This window comes from Budorcas taxicolor, chromosome 5 (genome assembly GCF_023091745.1).
Source record: "Budorcas taxicolor isolate Tak-1 chromosome 5, Takin1.1, whole genome shotgun sequence".
NCBI lineage: Eukaryota > Metazoa > Chordata > Mammalia > Artiodactyla > Bovidae > Budorcas > Budorcas taxicolor.
Genome location: NC_068914.1, coordinates 112,243,787 through 112,261,336, shown reverse-complemented (window position 1 = coordinate 112,261,336; position 17,550 = coordinate 112,243,787). Strand labels below are relative to the sequence as shown.

Genomic DNA, 17,550 nt, shown 5'->3' with positions numbered 1-17,550 from the left:
CTGCTGCTGCTGCTAAGTCACGTCAGTCGTGTCCGACTCTGTGTGACCCCATAGACGGCACCCAACAGGCTCCTCTGTCCCTGGGATTCTCCAGGCAAGAACACTGGAGTGGGTTGCCATTTCCTTCTCCAATGCATGAAAGTGAAAAGTGAAAGTGAAGTTGCTCGGTCATGTCCGACTCTTAGTGACCCCATGAACTGCAGCCTACCACGCTCCTCCATCCATGGGATTCTCCAGGCAAGAGTACTGGAGTGGGTTGCCGTTGCCTTCTCCGTGAACACTGCTAACCACTGTATTTTACAAGAATACATTTGACACTGTTTTGCTCTTAGTGAGCGCCATAATATTTAGGATGTAGTTTTTTGAAGATTTATAGCCGCCTCTTCTCTCTGGTTTCGTTAGCTCTTCATACTTCTTCCAGTCTGGTGTTCTGCCTCTAAAGGTCATTCATTCCACAGAGTTTACTTAGGATCTGTGCCTACTGAAGTTAAGTAGGAATCCAGGCAAGGACATAAATATATCCCGAGAGAAGGACTCAGTGCTATGGAATTTCAGCAGTGGGAGGTTATTTTTCTAGTTGGGGAGGGAAGCTTTATTTTTTATTTTTATTTTTTTGCCACGCCATGAAGCATATGTGGTCTTAGTTCCCCAACCAGAGATTGAACCCATGCCCGCTGTGTTGGAAACTCCCAGTGTTAATGGCTGGACTGCTATGGAAGTTCCAGGGAAGTTTTATAATGGATAAAATTTTGTTTCTTGCAATCCACAGAAAATGCCATTTCAGCAAAAGGGAGTTGTTATTGTTCAGTCGCTAAATTGTATCCAACTCTTTGCAACTGCATGGACTGCAGTTTGCTAGACTTCCCTGTCCTTCACTGAATAAATGAGAAAACTCAGGATTAGGCGATAGTAATAGTTGTCAGAAATAGTAAGAAAATTTACAGAAAAAGTAAGTGTTTCTGGAGCAAAGAGTTTATGGATGGCAATAATGGAAAATAAGGTTGAAAATTTCAGATTATGATAAGATCATAAAAGGTATTGAAGTCCAGACTAAAGAGTGCAGTTTATTCTACAGAATGAAGATTTTCAACAGTTTTCCCATTCCCAACAAACTCCAGAGGTGTGATATATTGCTCAGATGCAGCATCATGTAACATGGAAGGGCTTGAGCTTTGATTTCCCCACTCATTGCCTGTATCAGGTTGATTAAAAGTAATTTCTCATCTGTTTTCGCATCTGTAAAAAGAGGCCAAGGATAGACCTCTACCCTTCCCTGTCCCCAGTAGTGTCTTATTATTATAGTATCATCATCTCTTGTGGCTGTGGACTATTGGGGCAGGAAGTATCAGGTTATCCATGAGAGAATCAGAACCTGGTGGAATCTAGTGCTGAATCTCTTTCATGATTCTAATACCAACTCATTCTTCTAAGTAAGGACAATGTAGCCATATGGTGGCAATGTGGCCATAATTGAAATCCCAGGATAACCACCCAATCAGTTCCGTTCAGTGGCTCAGTCGTGTCCAACTCTTTGCAACCCCATGAACCGCAGCATGCCAGGCCTCCCTGTCTATCACCATCTCCCAGAGTTTACCCAAACTCACGTCCATTGAGTCAGTGATGCCATCCAACCATCTCATCCTCTGTTGCCCCTTTTCCTACCCTCAATCTTTCCCAGCATCAGGGTCTTTTCAAATGAGTCAGCTCTTCAGATCAGGTGGCCAAAGTTTTGGAGTTTCAGCTTCAACATCAGGCCTTCCAATGAACACCCAGGACTTATCTCCTTTAGGATGGACTGGTTGGATCTCCTTGCAGTCAAGGGACTCTCAATAGCTGAGCAAGTTAATTGACTTAGCCTTGAGCAAGTTACTTAATTCCTTGGGGGAGTCTTATTGTTCTTGCCTATAAAATGAGGATAATGTTTCTTCTTTTCACAGTAGTTATAATGTTTAAATACCTGGCACATAGTAGGCCCCTATTGTATGGTGCAGTTATGTCTTTTTTTAATTATGAAAGTGAAAGTTGCTCAGTCGTGTCCGACTCTCTGCGACCCCATGTAGTGTATAGTCCTTGGAATTCTCTAGGCCAGAATACTGGGATGGGAAGCCTTTCCCTTTTCCAGGAGATATTCAACCCCAGGACTGAACCCAGATCTGCATTGCAGGCGGATTCTTTATCGGCTGAGCCACAGGGAAGCCCAAGAACACTGGAGTGACTAGCCTATCCCTTCTCCAGGGGATCTTCCTGACCCAGGAATCATACCAGGGTCTCCTGCATTGCAGGTGGATTCTTTACCAACTGAGCTATCAGGGAAGCCTTTAATTATGACATTAAGTCAAATCCTATTCCCAGATGTCATCTCAAAGGAAAGAGCTAAGCAATGAAGAGGTTTTAACAGGTTGTCTGATTTCACGCACATTTTCCCTCCTTCATCAGGATTTAAATCCACCAGGTTCCAATGGGCAAGTAAGGATCCCTGAATTCTTTCTGTGTGCCTCTCCTGCCCCTGTCTGTTCGTGGGCTCCTGTCTGTCAGCTTGGGTTGAGTGGAAACTGTGGAGAGAATGATAAAGGAAATGTAAAGGAAGACCTGTAGTTCACGGAGCTATTCTTTCTAGTTGTAAAAATATCTAGTTTACCTTTAGGAGTTGATTAATATAGTGAAAGAGGGAAGGTGAAACAGGTGATTTTTTGAGATTCCTTTTTAGCCCCGTATGCTCAGTCACTCAGTAGTGTCTGACTCTCTGCGACCCCATGAACTGTATCCCTCCAGGCTCCTCTCTCTGTGGAATTTCCCAGGCAAGAATATTGGAGTGGGTTGCCATTGCTTACTCCAGGGGATCCTCCTGACCCAGGGATCAAATCTGGGACTTTAGTCCTGGGATTACCTTTTTTGTGATACAGTACTGTATTATGGTATTATAGCTTAGATTATAGGATCTTAAAATTGAGACACTTTCCCAAATCCATATTTATGATTCATTCTCTGGAGAGGTATAATTGGGCTCCAGGCCAGTAAACAAAGAAGGTGAAACAACTGCCTGCCTCATTAGAGGCGTGACGTGCCAGAGCCCCGTGGAGCAAGACATTCAGAAAGAGAGCTCTTTTCCATCCTGTCAAGCCTGATGCTGTTAGGACCAGAGAAGCTGAGCCTTCTTTTTCTAGTGTTCTGGTTAGGGATATTACTCCTGTGCAGAGGAATTTTCACAACGTCTGCTTTAAAAAAAAATCTTATAACACAGCTATGTAAAAGCACTGACTTGAAAAGCATAAAAACTATCTTTAAAGAAGTTTGTGAGAATGAAATCTTGGTTGGCCATGACCCTGGGATATTCAGCCAGACAATATTGACCTGAGTGATTCAATAATTAAAATTTTTTTCCTATTTAAAAAAATAGATGTTTAGCACCATTCTTCTTTTTTATCTTAAAAATAAGTGTCTGTGTTAGTTCTGCATAACAAAGCTAATCAAACTTGTGATTTTTGTACCATATAGGGAAATATGTAAAAGCAGAAAGTAAAGATTGTTGCATTTTTTAGAAGGGGTGTTTAAAGGAAGTCAAAAAATGATGAGACTATCATTCAGTATTTGAAGTAAAAAGACAAAATTGATATTATTGCTCATCATTGTAAAGAAACTAAGCTGGGAGCAGGCAAAACCTCTGTAAGCAGAGCAACTATTGGTCTTTTATAGGGTTTCAGGGATGCATGGAGTTCAGGGATGGGCAGATGTCCAGAAGCTTGAGTAGACGGACCTCCTCTATTGAGGTCTGGATACTTGGGTGTGAACACTATTGTTAGTTGGTCCTCAAAGATTTATTTATTGAACCCAATGTATTCCTAATTACCTACTTCAGGAGCAAGGACTATCATTGATTGACTTCCTTCTAAATGCTTTCAATAAGGCAAGTTGTTTATTGATTGAATGAACATAAAACCAGTTCTGGTGCCTTCTTGTTACCATAGCCAAAGAACAGTCTTTTCCTGGAAGTGTGGGAACTTTTACTTTCTCAATCTCCACTTTGTTCCTCACTCAGTCAAGGCTGCATGGTATCATTAAGGATAATCCAGAACTTCACTTTTGTTGTCAATTCTTCCTCAAAGTAGTGTATCTGATTTTCAATTTGAGTCCCTCGGAATCAGAGGAAGGGTCTTTGAATTATTTATTGAAACATCTGATGGGACAGTGCCTGGGTTGAAACATTTCAGACATTGGATAATAAACATTAAATATGAGATAAACAAGACTAATTCGAAGGAACTTCTAATTGTAAAAAGGAACTTCCCTGGTGAATCAGTGGTAAAGAATCCACTTACCAGTGCAGAGACTCGGGAGATATGGGTTCGGTCCCTGAGTTGGAAAGATCCCCTGAAGAAGGAAATGGCAAGCTGCTCCAGTATTCTTGCCTGGAAAATTTTGTGGACAGAAGAGCCTGGCGGGTTATGATCTATGGGGTCACAAAAGAGTCAGACTTGAGTTAGCAACTACACAACAAGAAGGAACTAGAATGTATTTCACTACCATAACCTGAGATTTTTCAGACCTGACCAAGAAAACACATCCCAATGATTTCCTTGGTCTCCAGACTGCCTTTTCTTTTAGCTTAGATACAGATTGTTTGATTTCACTTGTAACATTAATTTGGGTATAATATGAAGTGTCAGCCATCATTCTGCTTGGTCAAAGGAAAGTCCAACACCGTTGTTTTATCTGTAACAATAGCTGTTACTTTGAAGGACTTGGTTGGCAGCTGTTTACTCTGTGTGCTCATCTCTTTGCTCTGAGAATCTTTAGTTAATAATCAGCCTCTGTGAGTCATCTGCTTTGGGAAGTGCTCTGGAGAACTTCAATTGAGGTTCCCTATGGTGTTACTTTCCAGCCCTGTGTAAAGGTCTATTCCATTTTTCCCCCCAGAGAACAGAAGAATATGTTGCTAGTTCAGGCTCATTCAGAGATTATGTATTATTCATCATCATAGACTCAGCATCCAGTCCCTGCCTGGTACAGTAAATATTTATAAAATGAATATTCAGCTTTATATTATTCTTGGATTATTTTTGGCATTTCAGTTATGTTTCTTCATTTAGAGTCTGATCTCACTGAAAGCAATAACCATGTCTTATTCTTCTCTTGCTGCTCCAGAAAGCTCATCACAGTGTTTTCTGTGTTAGATATAGATAAATATTTGTTAAATTGGATTCGGGATATATTGAGTGTACTTTGTTTGGGTAATAAGGCAAATACTTGACAAGATTCCTCATCTAAAAGAGAGAATAAATCCGTTGGAGTGGTGAAATATGTACATAAAATTACTTGAAGATGATGCTATGTTTAAAGAAGTATTAAATGTTTAGCAAATACAAATAAAATATTCTGTAATTGACTACTTAAATGTTATAACTAGGTTTTTTGGAAACAGCTTAACCACTTAATTAGAGTGTTAAACTTTATTGCTTTTAATGGATTTTTAAACTTTATTCTATATTGGAGTATAGTTGGTTTACAATATTATGTTAGTTTCTGGTGTACAGCAGAGTGATTCAGTCATACATATATATCTATTCTTTTTCAGATTCTTTTCTCATATAGGTTATTGAGTATTGAGCTGAGTTTGCTGTGCTATGCAGCAGGTCCTTGTTGGTAGTCTTTTTTATATATAGTAGTGTGTATATGTTAATCCCAACCTCCTAATTTATCCCCTTCCCCCCCTTCCCCTTTGATATGATGTTTGTTTTCTAATTCTGTGAGTCTGTTTCTGTTTTGTAAATAAGTTCATTTGTATCATCTTTTTGATTCCACACATAAGTGATATATTTGTCTTTCTCTGACTTATTTCCCTTAGTATGATAATCTCTAGTTGCATCCGTGTTGCTGCAAATGGCGTTAGTTCATTATTCGTATGGCTGAGTAGTCTTCCATTGTTTATAGGTACTACGTCCTCTTAATCTGTTCATCTGTCAGTGGACATTTAGGTTGCTTTCATGTCTTGGCTATTGTAAGTAGTGCTTGTGTGAATATTGGGGTGCATGTAATCCATTCAGTTATGCTTTTCTACAGATACATGTCCAGGAATGGGGTTGCAAGGTCATATAGTAGCTCTATTTTGCTGTTTTTAAGGAATCTCCATACTGTTCTCCATAGTGGTTGTACCAGTTTACATTCCCACCAACAGTGTGGAGGGTTTCCTTTTCACAGATCCTCTCTATATTTTTTGATGATGACCATTCTGACTGGTGTAAGGTGAAACCTCATTGTAGTTTTGATTTGCATTTCTCTAATAATTAACAGTGTTGAGCCTCATTCAGGTGCTTCTTGGTCATCTGTATGTCTTCTTTGGAGAAATGTCTATTTAGCTCTTCTGTCCTTTTTTTTTTTTTTTTGAGGTGTATAAGCTGTTTGTATATTTTGGAGATTAACCCCTTGTCAGTTGCATCATTTGCAAGTATTTTCTTCCATTCCATGAGTTGTCTTTTCATTTTGTTTATGGTTTCCTTTGCTGTGCAAAAACATTTAATTAGGTCCCATTTGTTTATTTTTGTTTGTATTTCCATTACTGTAGGAAACAGATACAAAAAATATTGCTTCAATTAATATCAAAGAGTGTTCTGCCTATGTTTTCCTCTAGGAGATTTATGGTATTTGGTCTTACATTTAGGTCTTTAATCCATATTCAGTTTATCTTTGTGTATGGTGTTGCAGACTGTTCATTCTTTTACATGTAGCTGTCCACTTTTCACAGCGCCACTTTATTGGAGAGACTGTCTTGTCTCCCTTGTATATTCTTGCCTTCTGTGTAGTAGATTAAGTGAGCATAGGTACATAGGTTTGTTTCTGGGCTCTCTGTCCTATTTCATTGATCTGTATGTCTGTTTTTGTGCCAGTACCATAATGTTTTGATTACTGTGTCTTTGTCTTATAGGTTGGAGTCAGGGAGTCTGACAGTCCAAAATCCACATACTCTTAGATCACCACCGTAAATATTTTGGTGTGCTATTTTAAAAAATTATTTCCCAGACTTGAGTAATGTATTAGAAAGGCATTCAATAAATATTAATAGTTTTAAGTGATTGAACATTCCTTTTTCCACTGAAATGTTTCTATGGGCAACAAAGTCTTCCTATTTGAAAAGGGAAGGTATAGAAGCAAAGCCATCTTCAGGCTACAGGCAGAGGGTGAGGAAGGAACACTTGAGGTGTTCAAGACTTAATCTCTGCTGATTGCACATTTTCCTAATATTCTATGGATATTAGCATCTTGAAAATAATTTTATTTAGCATGTAGTTCAGTTCAGTTTAGTCACTGAGTTGTGTCTGAGTCTGTGACCCCATGGACTGCAGCACATCAGGCTTCCCTCTCCCTCACTATCTCCTGGAGTTTGCTCAAGTTCATGTCCATTGAGTCGGTGATGCCATCCAACCATCTCATCCTGTCGTCCCCTTCTCTTCCTGCCTTTAATTTTCCCTGGCATCAGCATCTTTTCCAATGAGTCAGCTCTTTGCATCAGGTGGCCAAAGTATTGGAGCTTCAGTGTCAATCCTTCCAATGAATATTCTAGATTGATTTCCTTTAGGATTGACTGGTTTGATCTCCTTGCTATCCAACTGGACTCTCAAAGAATCTTCTCTAGCACCACAGTTCAAAAGTATCAATTTTTCAGCACTTAGACTTCTTTATGGTTCAACTGTTACATCCGTACATGACTACTAGAAAAACCATAGCTTTGGCTATACAGACCTTTGTTGGCAAAGTGATGTCTCTGCTTTTTAATATGCTTTCTAGGTTTGTTATTGCGTTTCTTCCAGGGAGCAAGCATCTTAATTTTGTGGCTGTAGTCACCATCTACAGTGATTTTGGAGCCCAAGAAAATAAATTCTGTCAGTTTCCATTGTTTCCCCATCTATTTGCCATGAAGTGATGGGCCTGGATGCCATGATCTTAGATTTTTGAATGTTGAGTTTTAAGCCAACTTTTTTACTCTCCTCTCTTACCCTCATCAAGAGGCTCTTTAGTGTCTCTTTGCTTTCTGCCATTAGAAAAGTGGTATCATTTGCATATCTGAGGTTGTTGATATTTTTCCTGGCAATCTTGAGATTCTAGCTTGCAATTTATCCACCCCGGCATTTCACATGATTGGGAACACGTGTACACCCATGGTGGATTCATGTTGATGTATGGCAAAACCAATACAATATTGTAAAGTAAAAAAAAAAAAAAAAAGTTAAATAAGCAGGGTGACAATATACAGCCTTGATGTAGTCTTTTCCCAATTTGGAACCCGTCCATTGTTCCATATGCAGTTCTAACTGTTGCTTCTTGACCTGCATACAGGTTTCTCAGGAGGAAGCATGTAGTAAGCAGTCAATAACTGTTAATTTCCTATAGCAGTTTGTATGTTTTATTTCTGTCTTTTATTATTATTATTATTAAACTAAGAAACATCTTATTTAGTTGGAATTTCTGCTGTATTTTCAGGTTATCATTTCATAATATTAAGTGACCTTAGCTATCACTGGTCTTTGCATGATTGGAACGGAATAACATGGTCACATGACCAGTGGCAAGACTCACTGGGCTAGGGTTAATGTGCTGTGTGCTGTGCTTAGTCTCTCAGTCGTGTCCGACTCCTTGCAACCCCATGGACTGTCGCCCACCAGGCTCCTCTGTCCATGGGGATTCTCCAGGCAAGAATACTGGAGTGGGTTGCCATGCCCTCCTCCAGGGGATCTTCCCAACCCAGGGATCAAGCCCAGGTCTCTGCATTGCAGGCGGATTCTTTACCATCTGAGCCACCAGGGAGGCCTGATGCTTTGGCAAAAATTACGTATTAAAAAAAAAGTTCAACTGTATATTAATTATTGAATAGATAAACAACAATGACATGTACATGATATAAAAAATAATAATACAGTGACCACCAGGACACTCACTAGTCAACTTGAGAATCAGGAACTACCAGTAACCTAGTACCTACACCTTTTAAAGCTACCTCCGTGTTCCTTCCTCCTCCTCAAAGCAAACTATTCATTCAGAATTGTATAGCTAATGAGTGTTTGCTCTTCCCTATGATTTAATGCATTTATTTGAATGCCTAAAAATATGTTTTTAGTTTTACATGGTTTTGAGACTTGTAAAAAATAGAATCATAGTGAATTTGTGCTAAGTGATTTTCTTCTTTTGCTCAGCATTGTGTTTGAGATTCATTCATATGTGTACCTATGATTCACCTATTTTAGTTGGATCAAACCCACATCTCTTGCGCCTCTTGCATTAGCAAGCAGATTCTTTACCACTGAGCCACCTGGGAAGCCTTACATCGTAATTTTTTGCTATTAGAAACCAAGGCTGTGAGTATTGTTATCTTGTCTCCTGAACACATTCTAAGGGTTTCTTTTGGATAGAAGAAAGGTCCTTCCATTCTAAGAAGGTCTTAACCATTTTTGTGCCATGGACTTCTTGAAAAGTTTTGGTGACTATTATGGCCTCCTTCTTAAAATAAGTTTCCTTCATTTCCTGCCTTCCCTTACCTCTCACCTCACAAAAATAATTTAGGCCAAAGAAAAAATGCTTTTATCTGTCTGTCAGGAGTAGATTGAATTCCTGTTGACTAATAATCCTAAATTATTCTTAGCAGACATTTAAATATTATATTTTAATGAGTAGCATTTCCAGTCTGAAAACTGGATTAAGGAAGCACATTTTTATAGGGAAAATGAATTCTGCTTTTGTAAGTTACGGCTTAGGAAGAAATGTACTAATTTGCTATTCCTCGTGTTTATTTGTATCATATTTCTAAGCATTCCTCTCCCAAAGAAATCATCTTTCTTCACATGATACACAAGGCTGTTCCTGGCAATGGGGCATTGAGGGGATGCTCATGGATGAGAATGTTGATTCTAGCTCAGAAAAGGAACTGGCCAAGGAAATCAATTGTCCAAAGCAAATATATATTCTTGTGTTTTATATATTTATTTAGATTCCAAATAATACACCTAGAACATGCATAACTAGCTGGGGCTACAGATTTGCCTTTTCAGGAGGTATATTTACCCAAGGAAGTTATGCATATTTCATAAAAACAAACAGACCATGTAAAAATACAGTCAACGCTTGGTTATGTTTTTGATGTGTTTTCCCAGTAAAAGAGCATACATTCCTTATCATTTAGTTTGAAAATAAAACATGTTGCATTAAGAAGTATCTGATACTTACTGTGATTTTAATGATTCATTTATACACAGTGTTCGAAGAAACACTGATATCCTTTGTTAACTTGCCAAAAACAGTAAGTTTAAACCTGCTTGAACTTTAAGTCATCACAATACCTTTTAAAAGAAACTTTATGGAGCACTGTTACCACTATTTAATAATAGTTTCTTTAGGTATTCAATTATGTGGTATTGATTTTTATTTACCTTAATTATTAATTATTTATTTGCTTTAGAAGGAAATTTGTCTCCAGCTTCAGCAGAGCATTAATAAAATTAGGCATGGTAGAGAGTACATTCCAAGAGAAAGGAACTTAATGTGAAACAATACTTTTTTTTTCTATTTTAAACAGAGACTTTAGCTTCATTTGTAATAACTTTTAGTTAAAACACAGAAAATTTTCAATTTCATTCCTTCTCTGCATTGCCACCTTCTGTTACTGTGCTCTATTTTTCTCATGGTATCTATCATCTTTTAATATACTGTGTTATTTATTTGTGCTTTTAAATTTTTTATTTGTTTCTTCCCTCTGGAAAGTTAGCTGTGAAAGGGCAAGAATATTTGTTTATTTGTATGTGGTACCTGACCCATAGTAGATGCTCAATAAATATTTGTTGAACAAACAAACCAATAAACAAATATCAAACAACTTATGCATTGAAAAAAAAAAGAAATTGCATGGGAAGAGAACTTAAATTCAATTATGAGACTTAAGAATGTGGGAGAGGCGGAGGAAGAAATGCTAAGGTAAGGAGAGCGATCCCTACGTGGTTTATGACCACAGATTTCTTACCTTTGTACTTTAGAACAGACCATGGAGACATCAATTCACTCATTTTAAAGAAGTCCAAACTAAGGCTTAGAAAGGTGAGAAGTCATGCTTCTATTCCAAATTACCTTTTAAATAAAGGTGGTAAATTCTGAGACAATGTAACAATTAGTGATCAGTGATGATGGTGTTAATATTTATTGAGTGCTTATTATGTTCCAAACATTTGCTTAACCCTTTATAGCTCACTTAATTTCTGCAACTAGCCTGTGAGTCTCCTTTTAGAGATGAGGAGAACTAATACTTAGAGGCTTTTTCACTTGTTGATAACAACACAGTTACTCAGTGTGGCACCCCACTCCAGTACTCTTGCCTGGAAAATCCCATGGACGGAGGAGCCTGGTAGGCTGCAGTCCATGGGTCGCTAAGAGTTGGACACGACTGAGCGACTTCACTTTCACTTTTTACTTTTATGCATTGGAGAAGGAAATGGCAACCCACTCCAGTGTTCTTGCCTGGAGAATCCCAGGGACAGGGGAGCCTGGTGGGCTGTCGTCTCTGGGGTCACACAGAGTCGGATATGACTGAAGTGACTTAGCAGCAGCAGCAGCAGAACCTCTTCAATACCAGCCATTGGTTTCAGGCTTATCATGTACAAGTGTTTTGCTGGAAACCAAGAGATCAAATAGAAAGAAGACGTGGTTTTCCCCTTCTGGGGAGTTACATATTAGACCCCTGGAATGTAACAGCAAGATGTACATATTAGATCAGTAGCTTTCAAATGTTTTTGACCTCAGTAAGAAATATGTTTGTATTTCAATAAGTACACTCACATTTATCCTGGAGGAGGGCATGGCAACCCACTCCAGTATTCTTACCTGGAGAATCCTGTGGGCAGAGGAGCCTGAAGGGCTATGGTCCATGGTGTCACAATGAGTAGGACATGACTGAAGCGACTGAGCAAGCATGCACACACACACACACACACACATTTATATGGTTTTAAAACATATAATTTCATAACTGAGATTAAAGTTTTATGAAATATCCTTACTGTGTGCTGTACATGCTAGGACTTTTTTCTTACATGCTGATACTTTCTATGCTATTTCATTATATTCATTTTATTCTATTCACTGTTTTAAGACCAGTTACATTAAATTTGCTTCATAGCCCATCACCTATTGAAACAGGATATTTTATGTATGTTAACAAAAGAGATTTTATGTGTTACGGGGGATAAAGTGCTCACTACTGATAGTCCTCCAGAGCTCATGTAACTGTTTCTTCTGTTATTTATCTCTGTATTGTACTTGCACTGCTAATTTTGCTCTATCAATTTAAACAAATATTTATGGACCCACACTTATGGTAGTGAGGATTTAGCTATCTAACTCCATGCTTTATTTCCCCAACTTTGAACCTCCTAATGCAGTAATGCCCAATTTTTATTTTTATATAATAAATATTGTTTATATTCTATGGCTGTAAATATTGTTGATCACAAAGCCACACTGTGTATTACAATACATTTCCTTTCTTTTTATCTCTCTTTAATTTTTTCTGGAGATAATTGCCCTGTTTTTTCACTTTCATAGCTTTCTGTGTGCATGTTTGCTCAGTTGCTTCAGTCATGTACAACTCTGTGCAACCCTGTGGACCATAGCCCACCAGGCTCCTCTGTCCAAGGGATTCTCCAGGCAAGAATACTAGAGTGGGTTGCCATGCCCTCCTCAGCTTTCTGTATACCTATCTTTAATTTTTTCCCAAATGTTCCATCATATCTATCATCCACCTATAATTAGTCCCTTCCCCCAAACTCTGTTATATCAGGTAATTTACCAGCTTGCCTTTTTCCTGGAGACTCCACTTCCAGAGGCCTCCAACCTCCAGCTCTGTCTGGATTCTCTTCCCAGCCTACTGTGTCTGTCTCTCTCTGGAGCTTTCGCTCACTCTCTCTTTGGTTGGCACTTCTATTATTTGGCTCTCAGGTTTTTCTCTCTATTAAAAAAATATATATTTATTTATTTGGCTGCTCCAGGTCTTATTTGCAGCATATAGGATCTTTAGTTGTGGCATGTGAGATCTGGTTCCCTGACCAGGTATCAAGCCCAGGCCCCCTGCCCTGAGATCATGGAGTCTCAGCCTGTGGACCTCCAAGGAAGCTCCTCAGGTCTTTCTCTTTCTTGGTTCTCTCCTTCATTTTGCATCAACACATTTTCAAGAAAATTCCAAAGGGAACAAAGGGGAGAATTTTCCTGAGTACCGCCATGTCTTATGATAAATAAGAATACTAGAGTGGGTTGCCATGCCCTCCTCTGGGGGATCTTCCTGACCCAGGGATCAAACCCACTTTCTTAAGTCTCCTGCATTGGCAGGCAGGTTCTTTATCACTAGTGCCAGCTGGGGAGCCCTTCGGTTGTATGACCTAAGTGTTAATTTAGCCATTCTTGAGGCAGTAAACATTTTAGGTTATTTCCAATTTTTGACCTTTACAGCAGTGATGCAGTGAGTTGAAACGATAGTGGTTTGGCAAAATGTGCAGTCCTACTAAAGTTAAGGCTCACGGTAGTTTCAGGGAGGCCAGAAGAAAAGGCAAAGATACATGTGACAAGTTGAAGAAAAGCTCAGATTTATTTATTTGGTTTTTTTGGCTGTTCTGGGTCTCCTTGCTGCCTGGGCTTTTCTCTAGTCGCAGTGCACGGGCTTTTCATATTAATGGCTTTTCTTGTTGCAGAGCACAGGCTCTAGGTGTGTGGGCTTTGGTAGCTGCAGCTTCTGGGCTCAGTAGTTGTGGCCCCTGGGCTCTAGAACGCAGGCTCAGTAGTGGTGGCGCACAGGCTTATCTGCTCTGCAGCTTGTGGAATCTTCCTGGACCAGGGATCGAACCCATGTCTCTTGCATTGGTAGGCAGATTCTTTACCACTGAACCACCAGGGAAGCCCGAAAAACTTCATTAATATAGTATTTCTTTCTGGTGAAAAGAAAACCTTCTTGTCAATTAACTCTTTCTCCTAGACACATGTTGTTCCTTTCAGAGAGCCGTGGCCTAGGCTAATGGCCGTATTTACTGGGCTGGGACTGTCCAGGTGACAGGAATAACCTTTGATGTTCTTTTTAGGTGTTTACCTTGCTATGGATCGCTGACTGGATGGTGCATCATTTCTGGAGGAAAGGAAAGGACCCGGATAGCTTCTCCATCCCCTATCTGACGGCACTGGGTGATCTGCTCGGGACAGCCTTGTTGGCCTTAAGTTTTCATTTTCTCTGGCTTATTGGAGATCGAGATGGAGATGTTGGGGACTAATAAATCCTACAAGCTACTCTGAAGTAACCAAGAAGGAAAACACAAGACAACCACTTATGACTCTTTTTCACAATTTTTAATTCGATAGTTTGACTTCTGCCAGGGTAATCTTCAGTTGGCCCTGATTCCATTAAATGGCCTTAACACTTTTTTTTTTTTTTTTAAGGAATTTGTGTTGAAATGAGAATGAACAGTATTTGTGCTGCTTTTCATAGAATAAATGATAATTTGACATAGACATAGACACAAGCTCAAGCTCTGAAATTGATTAACTAGAAAGGACTATAGGATGTTTACAATGAATAATTTTAGAACCACAGACGTAGCCGAAATGTACTGTCTTACTGTTTAACTTATAATGCCAAGAGTTCTGGTTTCATCTTTCTTGTCTCACAGATGTATTTGTTCTGCAAAGCAGACTTTAAAATGAAAGGGGCCCAAGCAACCTTGTTTTAACTATGCCCACCTCTCTGCCAGCTGAGGACCCATTTACCAATTTGTTTGCTCCTAACCTGACCTCAATATGTTCTACTGAGTATGAGATAAACTCACTTTTATCTGCTTGTATGAATTTCTCTGTGCCAATGCTAATTTTATTTCAACCTTGAAAGTTCTCTGCAGGCTACCCTTTAAACACAGAATTGCCTTTAGTGAAAGCAATGGGTCATTTTTGATGATTGATTTATTGAAAGAAGGTTGATCTTTTTCAGAAGACTTACTAGTCCAAAATGCTGCACTACATTTGTAGATCAAGATGGTGTGAGAAATTGTGTGTGTGTATGTGCGGCGTGCGAAAGAGAGACAGAAGCTGTTGATGGAGTGCTGACTCTTGGCTTGCTGATGGCAAAGACCACAGCGGGATATTAGCATTCTGTAGTTATTCTTTTAGCACATTTTACTGACATGCTTTTGTCATGTGGTGTAAAAATTTTGCTCTTGCCCAGAATATAGTATTTGTTAGCTTCATTATAATTAATACTTCCCTCATAATTTTTTTAAAAGGTACCATTTAATATAATCAAGATATCATCAGATTTAGAATGAACAAATGGTTCATTTGTTCTTCTTAAGAGGTCTGTTGAAACTTGCAGACTTACCATTTTAAAGGAGGAGCTGGTGGTTTACTTCAGTTACTGTTCCTGCCTGTCTGCACAGGCTCATGTCTGCATGGGACACTATCAGGTACACTGCTGTGTTTCTCAAATATTTTCCTAAAACTCTGATCTGTATTCCAAACACTTGACCAACATCTTAGTTATTCAGTAGGTAAGCATTTTTTATGTTACATATATTTTGAAGAATACAGTGGAATCTCTCAAGATCGTCAGATATTTAATAATCTGAGTGATAAAGGGAAGAAGAAATGCACATTGACTTTGATCATCATGGTTTAAATTGTGAGTTCGTGTTAACATTATATAAATAGTAGGTTGTTTGTATATATATTGAGGGAAGTGTTATCAAGCTCTTTAAAATAAAGGGACTGTGGTTTAGAGGTATATATTTTGCTTATTTTAAAACTTTTAATTATTCCATTCTTCTGCCTTATAATGAAGTTGTAAGGCAGAGAACTGAACTAAGTATAGGATTTCTCCTTTGGAGATTTATAATATCATGTAGTGAACATTCTGCAAAATTTTTTATTTAAAAAAATTCGTAAGTAATTTCTTTGATTTTGTTATAAAGCACTTGTAAATTATTTGTATTTGGGCTATATAATTCATAAGCATTTATACTTCCCAATGATTTCTGTTTTCATTTTTTTACCTAAAAAATACACAGCAAATCACATTTTTTAAGTATTTACCAACAGCTTTAGTTCATTACATATTCCAAAGCACATTCAAATACATCATGTTATTTAGTTCTCACAACAGTACATGTGAAATAGGTCAGATAGGTATTCCTATCTCTATTTTACAGCAGAAGGAAACAAAAATCAGCCAAGTTACCTTTTTAATGTTGCACAGCTACAAAGGGCCCCAAATTGTGATTTAGTCTAGATCGTCAATCTCCTAAGCCAGTTCTTTTTCTGTGACCCTCCAAATGTACCAAGTGTATACAACTTGTCAACTATGAGGAAATCAACCACAGAAACAAGATCTTCTAAAGTAGAATAGAGTATTGCTACATCTTTCCAACTTCAGACAGGGAAATCTTCATTTAATATATCTTACTGGTAAATATACCTAATTCTAAAATTATTCATGTTCCTAAGACCAAGGAAATCAAAGATAAACGAAAATGTTAGAAGAAAGAACAATGCCTTATTTCATAGAATATTTAATTGCCTTCCCAAATCTAGCCGTTTTCCATAGATGCTAATAAATAACTAGAATGACTGATTTGAGTTCTGTCCTCTTTCTTTTTTGCTACCCAATCTTTGTTACAGCAACAAAAATGTTTAAAAGACATGAAATGGGGAAGAAAAATAAAGACTTGGAAAAATCAGAAGAGAATGTATATATGTTGTTTATGAGTATAATAAATTGGGCTCTGACCATACATAGACCTCCACTTAACTGCTTTACCACTTTTTCACTTTTAAGTACTGTTTTCACTATTCAGTTTACATTTCTTGGCCCATCAATTTGTACATCCTCAACTATCTCCTTCATTCCTGTTGGACAGCTCTGGTTAAATACAGTCAGCTGAATTAATTTATAAAACAGACTTAAATTCTTTTAAATTTTTTTTACTGTTTTTTGAAAGCCTTTACATAAGTATAGAATGAATAAGATAACTTTGCCTACCCACAAAATGCATTTATTATAGTTGTATGTAAAGCAAATTAACAAAGTTTATTTTTACACCACGTAAGTTTGCTTTCTGAACTTCCTCCTCTCACTAATTTATCAGGCACTTTATTTAAACACGGATAATCTTTTCAAAGACTTTATTTTTGCCCACCAATTGCTTTTTATTCTTTAAGAAATAAAGTTTCTTAGAACCTAATAAAATAGAAACTGTTAGTAATGTGTCTTCTGGGAGACACTGAAAATTCTATGGCACAGACTATCAATGATGTAGCCAAATGAAGTACGTTTTTAGGGTTCTTTCAGTAATTGGGTTTCCTTGCCTTTTAGTACAGCTCTTGTATAGCATACCCATTTATAATTGGCATCTGCCATCTCTGAATTGTTGTAAACTCAAATAATAAAATTTAAGACATATTTACCCAGCCTTGTTGTACTTACTTCTTGATAAACTAGATGAACATTGAGCCTTGTAGAACTCACCCAGAAGAGAATGTATATATGTTGTTTAT

General features: G+C 38.0%; 1 protein-coding gene across 1 annotated transcript in view; it reads left to right on the top strand.

Moving 5' to 3' along the window:
* SLC41A2 (solute carrier family 41 member 2) overlaps positions 1-14,282 on the top strand; it is a 113,347-nt gene extending 99,065 nt beyond the window's left edge. The window contains exon 10 of the mRNA XM_052640776.1: positions 14,097-14,282. Coding sequence (XP_052496736.1) covers positions 14,097-14,282 — 186 coding nt within the window. The remainder of the gene's footprint in view (positions 1-14,096) is intronic.
* Positions 14,283-17,550: the final 3,268 nt, after the last annotated feature.